We start from the raw sequence: 12,270 nt of genomic DNA, 5'->3' as shown, positions 1-12,270 counted from the left end.
CTGCATAATATAGTACACCCACGAATCTGACCCAAAGCCAAGTTAGTCTCCACCAAGTCATGTGGCCTGGACTGTAAAAAGATTGTCATGCACGAGCATGTGCATGCCTAACATGTCAGCCTAACAAAATTGGCAGGCACGGTTTTCGACTGACAGCTTACTTCCCAACTCTGTTGGTAACTTTTTCACATATACATGTGGACATCGAAGTGCTGCTACCATACTCAGTGAGGCAAAGTTATTGCCACATGTTCATCGATCGTTTAACGATGTGGCCAGAAATCATCAAAATAGAAGACGTATCTATTGAGGCTGTCGTGAGGGTGCCAGTGCACTCACGGCTCTCCAAGTTTGGTGTACTGTAAGACATAACTGCAGATCTTAAGAGGCAATTTGGAAGCCAATTTTTCAACAAACTTTTACTAATGTGTGGCGGCAGCCACCTCCATATTGCAAGTTACCATCCAACCAACAACCACATGGGGAAGCCATGACATTGGGATCATGGATTAACTTAAAACTTCGTGAACTTTTAGTAGGCCATTAAAACAACATAATGTGAAAGTATTAAGATGTACTACTCTGGCAATTCCGAGAAAATCGCAAGAGAAGTTTTATGCATTTGTTATGTACTCATGTGTCTGTGGAAAGGGGCCATATAGGAATTCATTATGGTCATGCATTAGCTTTTGTGTATAGCAAAAAGGTCATTGTCAAGGCAATGTTTCGAATCCTGCTAATTCTTATTTTTTAACCTATGTTTGATCTCATCCCTGGTCTTATTATTTTATTTATAAGACATTTGAGAGGTAACGTAATGAAAAAAAACCACAAACATTTTCATAAAGTTGATTGAATTTAATATGTTATTTGACTATTTATTATTTATAATTAAATTTTCAAGGACGAGGAACAGGCTTGAAAGCCCAATTCAAACCTCAATAAATACTGATACGAATGCCGTTATTCACGATCAGTACTATAGTAAGTCACAGAGTGCCAGACCAAAAGAGTACTGTAGAATTACTTGCCAGATGTGCTTTTGACATCATACATTGCAAGATGTTATTTGTAATTCAGACATGGAAAACATTAATTGAAACTTCATGCAAATACGCGTTTTTTCATTATATTACCTTTTAAATGTCATATAAATTAAATAATGAAACCAGAGAAGAAAAAATATACATTAAAATGTAAGTGTTTGCGGCATTTGAACTGTAGCCTCGACCACAACCCTCTTGCCCTGCGCAAAAGCTGACTACATGACCACAATGAATTCTTACAGCTGTCTCTTTTGCACAGATACATGATTTACATAATGGACACGCAATATTTCTCTTGCGATTTTCTCGGAATTATCAGAGTAGTAAACCTTACTACTTTCACACTACATTTTTTTAATTGCCTTCTGAAGGTGTAAAAAGTTTGAAGTAAATCCGTGATCCCAATGTCTTGGCCTCCTCTTGTCAGATTAAGAACGACAGTGAAGGAGAACATCAAATCTGTCCCACATGGTTGGTCTATGTCAAGCAGCTGAGGGTTCCAGTAGAATTAATCATGCGAGCATTCAAATGGTCAGTTGTTCCTGGGCTATGTATACAGTTTGCCCAACAAGTCATCATCAGTATGAGGAACATTCAGCCTACCAACATTGATAGAACTGGAGAGTGGAGTGTGTTTGTACACAAAGACCTGGGAAAAAACAGTCCCGCATGTGGCTCAGTGCGCCCACACTTGTTTTGACGTATGATGGACACTACAGCTCAATCACTGGAGGAAGTCACAGTTTCAGAATTTGGATGATAAACAGGAGACAGCTGCAATAGAACAGCTGAAACCCTGTATATTGATAAGGGTGCACTCCTTACTCAGCTCACATCGCACTCAAGCATGGAGACCAAGGTTTCTGAACCCTCGGTACCGGAATAGGATGCTGAAATGAATGCAGAACAGGAGCAACTTGCTTGCGCCAACTGTTTACATGAGAATGGGCAGACACATTAAGTGCATGTTCCTCCACATAATGGGGACATCTCGCTGTGAAAAAAAAAATGGAGACTGATATGGCGCCATTACTAATCTACTTCGACGCAACGACTCAGAAAAACCATCGCATACTATGAGTACCTTTGTCGCAGTAGGCATGGTTACAGTTGTTTACTCTCGTTTCTGGTTTGTCATAAAAGATTACAAATAAATTAATCTATTAAATAAGTGATCACTTAATTAATTTGGATGATATGTAATACATGAGCTTCTATAATTTGTTAGTACATGCCTACTTATCAGCTGGCTGGTGTGGCCGAGGGGTTGTAGGCGCTACAGTCTGGAACCGCACGACCGCCACGGTCGCAGGTTCGAATCCTGCTTCGGGCATGGGTGTGTGTGATGTCCTTAGGTTAGTTAGCTTTAAGTAGTTCTAAGTTCTGGGGGACTGATGACCTCAGAAGTTAAGTCCCATAGTGCTCAGAGCCATTTTGAACCTACTGATCAACTTTCTGAAGTATGTTGGTGCCTCTGGATCACAGGGTCCCAGGTTTGATTCCCAGCCGGGTCGGGGATTTTCTCTGCTTGGGGACTGGGTGTTAGTGTTGTCTGCATCATTTCATCATCATTCGTGAAAGTGGAGAGTCTGGACTACGTAAAGAGTGGAAATTTGTATGGCCACTGATAACCACACAGTTGAGTGCCCCACAAACCAAGTATCATTATCATCATCATCTTTTTGAAGTGGAAAAACAAGTACAGAAAAGTAAAGCGTACTTGGAAAGAGTAGCACATAAAATGTACTATTTACCAGCAAAACAAGTGATTTTGCTAGCAACAGAATTTAACAACCCATACAAATTCTCTGACTTTGAGTTACTTTCCTATGTTTGCTACAGTTCAATGGTATAAACGTCTTTCTATTACAACATAGAGGTTTCATTTTCATAGTACTGTACGCACTACTGATTAAAAGGACGAATAAAAACACAATATCATACGAAGAAACGACATAGAAATCCACAGTGAGGGAGATTGGAGCATGTCTTACAGTACATATAGTATTTACTGCCTGTATGTGTTATACATAAATAATGAGTAGGCTTCTAAGTAGAAAGTGTAGGAAATGGGGTACCAGTGACACAGCATAGTGATACAATTTCCAAACTATTTATTTGTAAGCACATATACATAACACTTGTAAGCATTACAAGCAAACTCCTATTGCATTGTGGGGCAGCGATCCTCCTTTACAGAGTCAGAGATGTGCTGCCACAGAGACCCCCCCCCCCCCCCCCCCCCACAGTGAGCAGAAAGTGAGGAGATGCTGTGATGGTGCGTTATCTGTCTGAAGTAATGTGGGCAGCTGTGTGACAGTGGATGCAATGGAAGACGTGTCGTAGCCAGCAAGGTGCACCAGGGGTCGCAGGGCACGCCGAAAACTCGATTTCGGCAGAGCCACTAATGGGTTGCCACTGGCAGCATTAGTAAATAAAGGCATAGTCTTGGTGGCATCTTTAATTGTTAGTGGTTTGGTGATGGTGTTTGAAGACGGAGGCATGTTGGCAGTGTTGCCTTGCATTGTTGCGTCCACTGGAGGCATTGCCGGGCTGGTGGTGGTGTAAACTGGGGCAGTGATGATAAGTCCTGATACATCAACTTCTGGTGGGACAGGAGTGGTGTGCACACTACTGAGTGTGACAGTGCTTGCACCCGACTGTCTGTCAACTCAGGTAATAGCGATCACAAGCTCAGTATCATGTAAAGTGATGGATATGTCGTAAGGCAAAAAATCGCGGAGATTCATATGCACTTGGAAACTGACTAATGGGTGCATAGGTGGCGGGTGGGAGGGAAGCATCTGTTGTGGCATGTGTGCTAAGCTGGTTCACTGACACTGTTGTTTGTTTTCCAGCAATTACGATATCAAAAGTATTCGTATTTCGTTTCAACACTCGGTTTAGTCCTGTGAATGGCGGTTATAGGGCGAGTTTCACTCTGTTTGCACATAGCATCACATGAAAACATATCGCCAGGTCTTTATGAATAAAAATTCGTTGTGTAATGTGATGGTAGAGAGTGGCACACAGATGTTTTGTATATTTGTGGGTAAACATGAGACTAAGTCTGGTAAGTCTTGTTCTGTGAGGACCACATCATGATTCAGCAGGTAGGGTGAGGGGCTTGTCATGTACTATGGCGAGCGACGTGTTAGGATCTAGTTTATGTGCCATGCGAATGCCCAGGAGAACCCATGGAAGGGCCTCCACCCACGATTTGAGTGGCACATGAGAGCAGCTTTCATTGTCCGATGGATTGGGGTGGTAGGCGGTTGTTTGGAACCAGTGCCATTCGCATAGGTGGCAGTCATTGCATAGTTGGTATTTAAGCTGCTGACCCTGGTCTGATGTTAAGGAGACGGGGCAGCTGAATCTGGCAATCCTACAGTTGACGAAAGTTTTTGCTACTGTCTCTGGTGATATGTCGGATATGGCCTTGGCCTCCATCCATAGTGTCACACAAGCCATCATTGACAGAATGTAATGATAACCATATGATTCAGGAAGTGGTCCTCCGATGTCAATATGGACATGCTGGTACCGCCCCTTAGAATCGGGAATTTACCAAAGGGGGGTTGTGCATGACAGCCAGTTTTTGCCTGCTAATACGGAATGCAAGTCCTGGTCCACTTGACACAATCCTTTTTAATGTTAGGGCAGACAAACTGTTCCTTTATGACGTGTATGGTAGGGTACATGCCCAGATGTGCAAGGTTATGGAGAAGATAAAATATTCTCCTGCGATACGGCCCTGGGAGAATTGGTCGGACATGTATATTCAAAACGTCACGTCACGTCGTGTAGTGTGCATTGTTGCAATATTATCAGCACTCTTAACACATCACATGTCGGTAATGAGCTGTGAGCTCAGGACCAAATCTGGAATGATCGTCGTGATGTCAGTAGGGAAATTCGACACTCGTCGTGGTACATTTCACTATTTAGCATCGGCGGCGATGTGAGAATGGTCCGAAGATGTGGCGAACAATGAAGGCATTGTCGCTATGTCGTTTGGCACTGTAGTGTCGTCCAAGCCTTGGCGGACATTCAGCAGTTTTGCACATGGTATGTTCGTGGAATTAACGAGCACTTGTTGAGAGATATTGTCGACATTACCGAAGAAGTGGTGATGTTGCACCGTTTGTAACGGTAGCACTCTTGATGGTATAACCGGCACAGCGAAATCGCAGCGCCACGCGGAAATTCGGGGTCTCTACTGTGGCAAAGAGGGTACAGGCAGTGTGGTAGTAGAATAGTGACACAGCATGAAGATACGATTTTCACACTACTTATTAGTAAACATATATACATAAAATATGTAAGCTTTACGAGCGTGCAGACCCTACTAATTACTAACTCCAACTGCCCCGCGGGGCAGTGATCCTACTTTACAAAGTCACAGATGTTATGCCGCTAGAAAAGTAAAACCGAGCGGTCGTATTTGGAACTGCGTTGATCGAGTACTCGATCCAGCACTAAAAATTATATGGCTCTCAATTTTAATCTAATAATGCGTAAAAGTATAAAGCAGATTAGTCACATTTCGAGCTGCAGTAATTACTTAATCAGTTAACTGTCTCGATATGATCATTCTTGCCGCGTTCCATACGTGAATGGAACAGGAAGAAACCCGAATCACTGGTACAATAGGATGTACCCTCTGCCATGCACCTCACGGCATTTAGCAGAGAATAGATGTGGATTTAGATGTAGATACCAAACAATTAAATGCCTTTTAACTGTAACTGCTGTTTGCGCTTATCAACTGTTGCGTAGCACTTTTGGCGAGGAAACCAATTAGTATCAATTAAGTGGAGCCAGTTTTAAGCGCACATGACATTCCGGTTTTACAGACATAAATTCAGAGTTTGCTAAATTACTACTGATTGGTGGTTTTAACTATGACTTCTTCATAGTAGTAATCTTTGCAAGCGAGAATGGCGGAAATAAAGTTTTCTGCTCGCGCGTATTGTAAAATGATTCTTCATGCAGCAAAATATCCGCATTGTGCTATAAATGGTCTTTTGTTAGCAGAAGATTCAAAGTCGAAGGATGCGAAGTCCAAAGGATTGGTGATTACCGATGCAGTTCCATTATTTCACATATGTTTACAAGTGTTCCCAATGACGGAGGTAGCACTGACGCAGGTAAATACACTGCTGCTACTAATACCACGCTATTGTCAGTGCTAAGAAAAACTTCTCTATGTATTGCAGATACACCGTATTGCCTGTCAGGAGTATGATAGATGTTGGAACATTACATACTTGGTGTCAATTTTGCTTAAAGAAACAAACGTGTTTTGTCAGATTTTTAATACCAGTTCGAATTTATCATTAAGTCATTTCGTCCAAAAAATTCTATCGAACAGGATCATCAGTGCAGTTCATATTCGATGAATGATTTCCATAGTGAGTGAAAAATATTTAATACGAAACACATTTCAAATCATGTACATTTAACCAGGCAAACACTTGATGATCTTGTTTATTGAAACATCTACTTTTTATGGGCGTTTGCTGGCAGCCCAAGCTTTTCCAAATGAAAAAGGGAATCCCGTTTTTAACGTGAAAGGGAATCCAGTTTATAACAAATCTTTCAAGTGCGCCCTCTTAGATTCAACATTTTTGGAGCTAGCAACTAATGCACACCTGCCACTCCAAAAGTAAATTTATTGATAGTTATGAAATGAATGCAGTCGTGCTGTTAACAGTAACTAGTTCACATTCATACAAAAGTAGACAAAATGAAGTTTACTAATTGGAAGTGACTGTGTGTTTGTTGCTGAGAAGGAAAAAAAGCAAAGGAAGAACCATTTATTACACAAGAAACTTTTGTCTGTACAATTGAAAAGCCAAGTTTCAATGACCGGCAGCTAGAATATCAAAATTATGAAGCTAAGAGGAGAGGTCAAACAGATATCAGATGGGGTGTCTTATATTACAGGACTAAAAACTTCTGGCAAACATAATCATACATAGATTTGTTATTAGCAATGAAATTCGTAGCAACACAAACGGGCTCGTTGATTCATAGTCATGGCATTTAGTAGATATAATGCACAAAGGTAGATTTTAACATGGTGAATTTTCAGAGACAGTAATAAAAACCAGGCATAGTAAACAAAATTACCATCTTAATGCAGCATGTGGTCTCTGAAATCAGCTAGTGTTGATGCAGAGAGCATGGATTCAGTGAGATTACAGTGTCCAGACCAGACACACAGTTTTAATCTGCCAGCATGTTTGTTTATCGGACTGCTTCTGAGGAATATTTCGGTGATCTTTAATACTTAATACACAACTGTTGCTAGCCTGCCTGCAATAAATCTTCCAAGTAAATCCCAAATGTGTTTAATTAGTCTCAACTCCTAGTAGCACACTGACCTTGGCATTTTAATGTTCCTCAGCAGGTAGCAGGTCATCCATTGATTGAGCACCATTTATGTTATTACTGCCATCCATAGAAAATAAAGGATCACTAATGATATTATAATGTGGAAAATAAGATATGTGTTAGGTAGTTCATGGTGTATCCAGATGTGAATAAGTTAGTACTTTGATACTAAATCAAGACTTGGCAGAGAACAAAACTTGACTTCATTCATTGTTTCCTTGTTTGGGTCAACGGAAGCATCAGATTCCACCCGTTTGCTTTGACCCATGACATAAGGGTGCTGTGTATGACGTCATTATAGTGTGGAGTTTGAGTTGGTTGTGTTTGTATGTGTCATCTTGTTTTCTTTGTTGGTGATAAATTTTTTTTTTCCTTCCTCGAATTGTAATGTTCTATGTATTTAATGTGTTTTAATTTCTGTAGGGATGTTTGAGTTTTGAATTTTTGAGGTGTTGTGGTTTGGTTTTGTTTTTCATAGTTGTAGGTGTTAATGTTTTCGTATCAATAGTTGTGGTTGACCTATAAAGGTCAAGGGGAATGACCGATCTCAATTTTCATAGTTTTATATGTAGGTATTGGTGTTCTGGTATCGTCAGCTGCGGTTGACCTGTATAGGTCAAGGAAGTGTCAGATTCCTATAGATTTTGTAATTATTTTTTGTTCATCATTTTGTGTGTTTTGAGATCATGGTGTTTTTTTTATATATATTTAGCTTGTCCTCCCAAAAAAAAAAAAAAGTTTCCTGCAGTCGTCCTGTTAGTTTGATTCTATTTTAGGAGAAAGATGTTATTGTCTTATTTATATGTATTTTCATGTTTCTTGCTATGTGTATGTAGTGACATCGTAGTCACCACATTGGAGACACTTAGAATAGCCATTTCCACCATATTGATGACATCATGGGTCAAAGCAGACAAGTGGAATCGGACACTTCCGTAATCCCCCTTGTTTAGGATCTTCATTGGCCCGTTGTCTGCTTGAACTAAACTATCATGTTAATAGGACATATACTGGGGGTATACAAGGCACAGAAAAAAAATTCACAAACATCATTGCGGATATTATGAAGCCAATCTGGAGCTAATCATTAGGTTTTGTCATAGGAGATTTATGCACAGGTGACCAGTTTGCGTAAATGCAGAAGTTTTATTTAGAAAAATTAGGGACACACACACACACACACACACACACACACACACACACACACACACACACACACACACAGTTTCTAAAAATGGATTCAGACTGCTCATAAAATAATTCCTATGCCATCCAGTACTGGCATGAAACTTTTTGAACCTTCTTATATGTAAAATTTTACCTAATTATAAATTTACCTAGAGTGTCAGCATTGTACAACTTGATAGAGGCCTCGATAACATTGTGGTTCTAAAGCTGGACAATTGGGAATCGGCACAAGGTGATGTGTTCTGTTGTGATGAGGTCTGTGAAGAAGTGGCTTGTCTATTATGGCATGAGGAAGGAGTAGATCAGTCAATAGTGCAAGTACGAGAAATATCGAGGGGGCCAACAAAATCCACATGCAGATGTGTAAAACATGGATCACTAGTAATGTTTCTGGTACCTGTACATAGTGAGTCACTTTGCGCTTCTGGCAGGGGGCACATTCCTGGGTTTGTAAGCGGCAGTCTTTCTACATTCTAAATCATACAAAGCATTGCACCAGTGCTCTCATAGTGTGCATGCCTGGATAACTTAGTCCATGAAGGACTCAGATACACGGTGGCTTAGCGATATAGGTAAATATGTCCTTGTCTGGCCAGTGACTTCGTCACAGTATGCTGCTGCGTCAGCAGCTGGCGGGGGCATGCACTGCAATTGAAGGGCCAACATTCCTGGCAGCTCATTAGTAACTACTGTGCCTTTTAAAGGGCTAAGCCTTGTCTCTGAAGCCACTGGTTCCTCTCTTTAGCCTCATCATCACCATCTCCATGTATCAAGAACATCCCACCTCACTGATCCTATTTTTCAAATAGGATGTTCTTGGTCATCCTCTCATTAGCTTGCCTAGCCTATGAAATTGCTATGTAGCAGAAAATCATGTCTGATTAAGTGTCCAGCTGGTTTTGCTTTGTGTTGGCCTATAACTTTCAGTAGTTCTTTACTGTCTCCTGTTTGCTGTAGAAATATTTGAAACTTAAGTGCCAAATGTTAGTCACAAACTGAGATATGAAATTCAGGTAATGCAGTTGGATTGACAGTTGATTATTCTGGAGTTGTAAAAATGCAGATGCCAGTAGTCGACATTCGCTGTAGATGGTGAAATTATACTGTTCAACCATAAACCTGAAATATTGGACACCAATCATGGTGGCAAAGACCACAGTTTGTCAGTTTTTAAGAGAAAAACCTGATGGTTCCCAGAATCCATTGCTGTGCTGCTGCAGAACCCCATCCACAGAGCAGGCTGAAGCATCTGGAAAGATTGCACAAGGGGACTGTAGCAAAAGATGAGCAAGCAGTGAAACCCACACAAGGCCTGCTTAGCATGCCTGGTGTAGCTTGTTCTTTCACTTAAGCTGTGAAACCACACCCTGGGAGCCCCGATATGGTAAGGGTCTTCAAAAGAAGACCCCTGATAGCTGCAATGGGTTTGGCACAATTGCTTTGCATGTCTACCTCAGCCACCTGTCTAACATGATTTTGTATGCGCGTCTGTATGTCAATACCTCAGTGTTGTTGCAGCTATCTAGACACTGTTGTTGTCACCTGCAGTCATTGTGCATTTTGCAGCTGAAAGCTGCCAACAGCACTGGCAGCAGTCAGCAATCTTCTGTCATTGACTTACTATAGTACCACATGGAGTGTCACCTAGACTTTGGCAGCACAAGATGTGAAAAGACAATAGAAGTGTATCGTATGTAGGTATTAGTGCAGTTCTCGCACAGTTGTTGGCACTGGATACTTTATCAGGGCGGCGACTATTTCTGAAGGTGGGGATATGCTAGTAGCAGACTTATTGAATTTGACAAGAGGGGACTACTGTAACATTTATAACACATTTGACGGGATTCAGTAGTATTCCATAGATGCTGATGTCTTGAAAAACTTCTCGAAGATAAAGTTGTTCTGACAATGAAGATGCTACTTCATCAATGTAGGTGAAACATAAGTCTAGGTTCCTTAGCTTGTCTTTTAACAGACCTTTTGAAAGTCTTTGCACTGTTGTGCATCCCCTATGACATACAGGTAGGCAGATACTTTTATGATAGTTCTTTTGTGTGTACCTTGTGAGGCCAGTGGGATTTGATTGTAGTCATTGACAAGATACAGCATGGAAAAAAGAGTACAGTCAAAAATACGACATGCAAAATGTCCATTGGGTTGCACCAGATAGCCATTGGGAACTGTAAGAGCATTCAATGCTGTATGGTAACCACATGACCATCAACCAACTGGCTTCTTTGCCACCAGGTGCAGCGGTGACACATCCTTTAGATACCTGTGCTGTGCATGGGTGAACCATTGCATCAAGTTCCACCTCAGTGGGAGCTTGTAAAATAAAGTCTTCATTTTAATACTTGTATGGGTACTATTATAACCATGAAATATGTAGTTACTTTATTTGGGGTTCTTCAGCTGTAATTTTAGAGGACAGATGATGTGAATGAAGTCAGCATTTGTCTCTCATGTGAGATACTCCTTCGCATAAAAATCCCACATGAATACAAAAATTGAACACTTGGGTCACCAGGGAAGGGTAAATATCTAGGGGTTCCAGCTGTTGCCTGACACACATTGGGAGAGTAGCAGGTTACCAATTTTTTTTCCTCGAGTGCTTTCATAGTTAGATTTTTAAATTCCTTCCATATACTGGGTGGCCCAAAAAGGATGGTCGGATTTGAACTGCGTAGTACCATTGAAAGGTGAGGAGGGGGGACCACTGCCGGCCGTCTGCAAGTCGGCCATTATACCCAGTTTGCCACGAGATGGCGCAGTGGACGGTCGAGCATCGTGTTTTTGCTGTGGAACAGTTTTTCAGAAATGATGAATCGTTTATTACTGTGCAACGATTGTTTCGACAACGTTTTGGTGTAGCGCGTGATGGACCCATTCCAGATCGCAGATCCATATCACGTTGGGTGACTGCATTCAGGACAACAGGGTCTGTCAAAAGTGGTAAATCTACAGGGCGTACACGTACGGCAGTTACTCCACAGAACATTGATGATGTTAGAGCGTCAGCGCTGCAAAGCCCGCGTCGTTCCACTAGGCGTGGTGCTCAAACTTTAGGCCTCAGCCGTAGTTCGTTGCAGCGTATTTTAAGCCGTGAGTTACAGTTTCACCCATACAAAATTATGATCACGCAAAAGCTGTATGATCGTGATTTTGAGCAGCGAAGACGATTTTGTGAATCAATGCTTGACATTTTGTACTCTAATAATGATGTTGTGCTTCTTATGTCAGATGAAGCCCATTTCCATTTAGACGGCTATGTCAATAAACAAAACTGCAGGTATTGGGCAGCAGATAATCCCAGAGAATTGCACCAAAAGCCTCTTCATAGTGCTAAGGTAACAGTCTGGTGTGGAATTTCAAGATTGGGGATTGTTGGTCCTTATTTTTTTTGAGGAGAACAACGCTACAGTCACAGTGAACTCGAAACGTTACGTTAACATGCTACGTAGCTTTTTGGTGCCGAAACTGCGAGAGTTACATGTAAATCGAGATCGAATTTGGTTTCAACAGGACGGGGCCACGGCCCACACAGCAAATGACTCCATGTGTGTTTTAAGGCGGATGTTCCCCCACCACATCATCTCGCGTTTTGGAGATGTCCACTGGCCCGCGAGATCACCTGACC

At 41.4% G+C, this 12,270-nt stretch overlaps 1 protein-coding gene across 1 annotated transcript in view; it reads left to right on the top strand.

Moving 5' to 3' along the window:
- The first annotated feature begins 5,954 nt into the window (after window positions 1–5,954).
- LOC124788113 (ER membrane protein complex subunit 8) overlaps window positions 5,955–12,270 on the top strand; it is a 49,278-nt gene continuing 42,962 nt past the window's right edge. The window contains exon 1 of the mRNA XM_047255237.1: window positions 5,955–6,196. Coding sequence (XP_047111193.1) covers window positions 5,987–6,196 — 210 coding nt within the window. The 5' untranslated portion in view covers window positions 5,955–5,986. The remainder of the gene's footprint in view (window positions 6,197–12,270) is intronic.

Source organism: Schistocerca piceifrons, chromosome 3, assembly GCF_021461385.2.
Source record: "Schistocerca piceifrons isolate TAMUIC-IGC-003096 chromosome 3, iqSchPice1.1, whole genome shotgun sequence".
NCBI lineage: Eukaryota > Metazoa > Arthropoda > Insecta > Orthoptera > Acrididae > Schistocerca > Schistocerca piceifrons.
The sequence above is the reverse complement of the archived record's forward strand: the minus strand, read 5'-3'. Positions and strand labels throughout refer to the sequence as shown.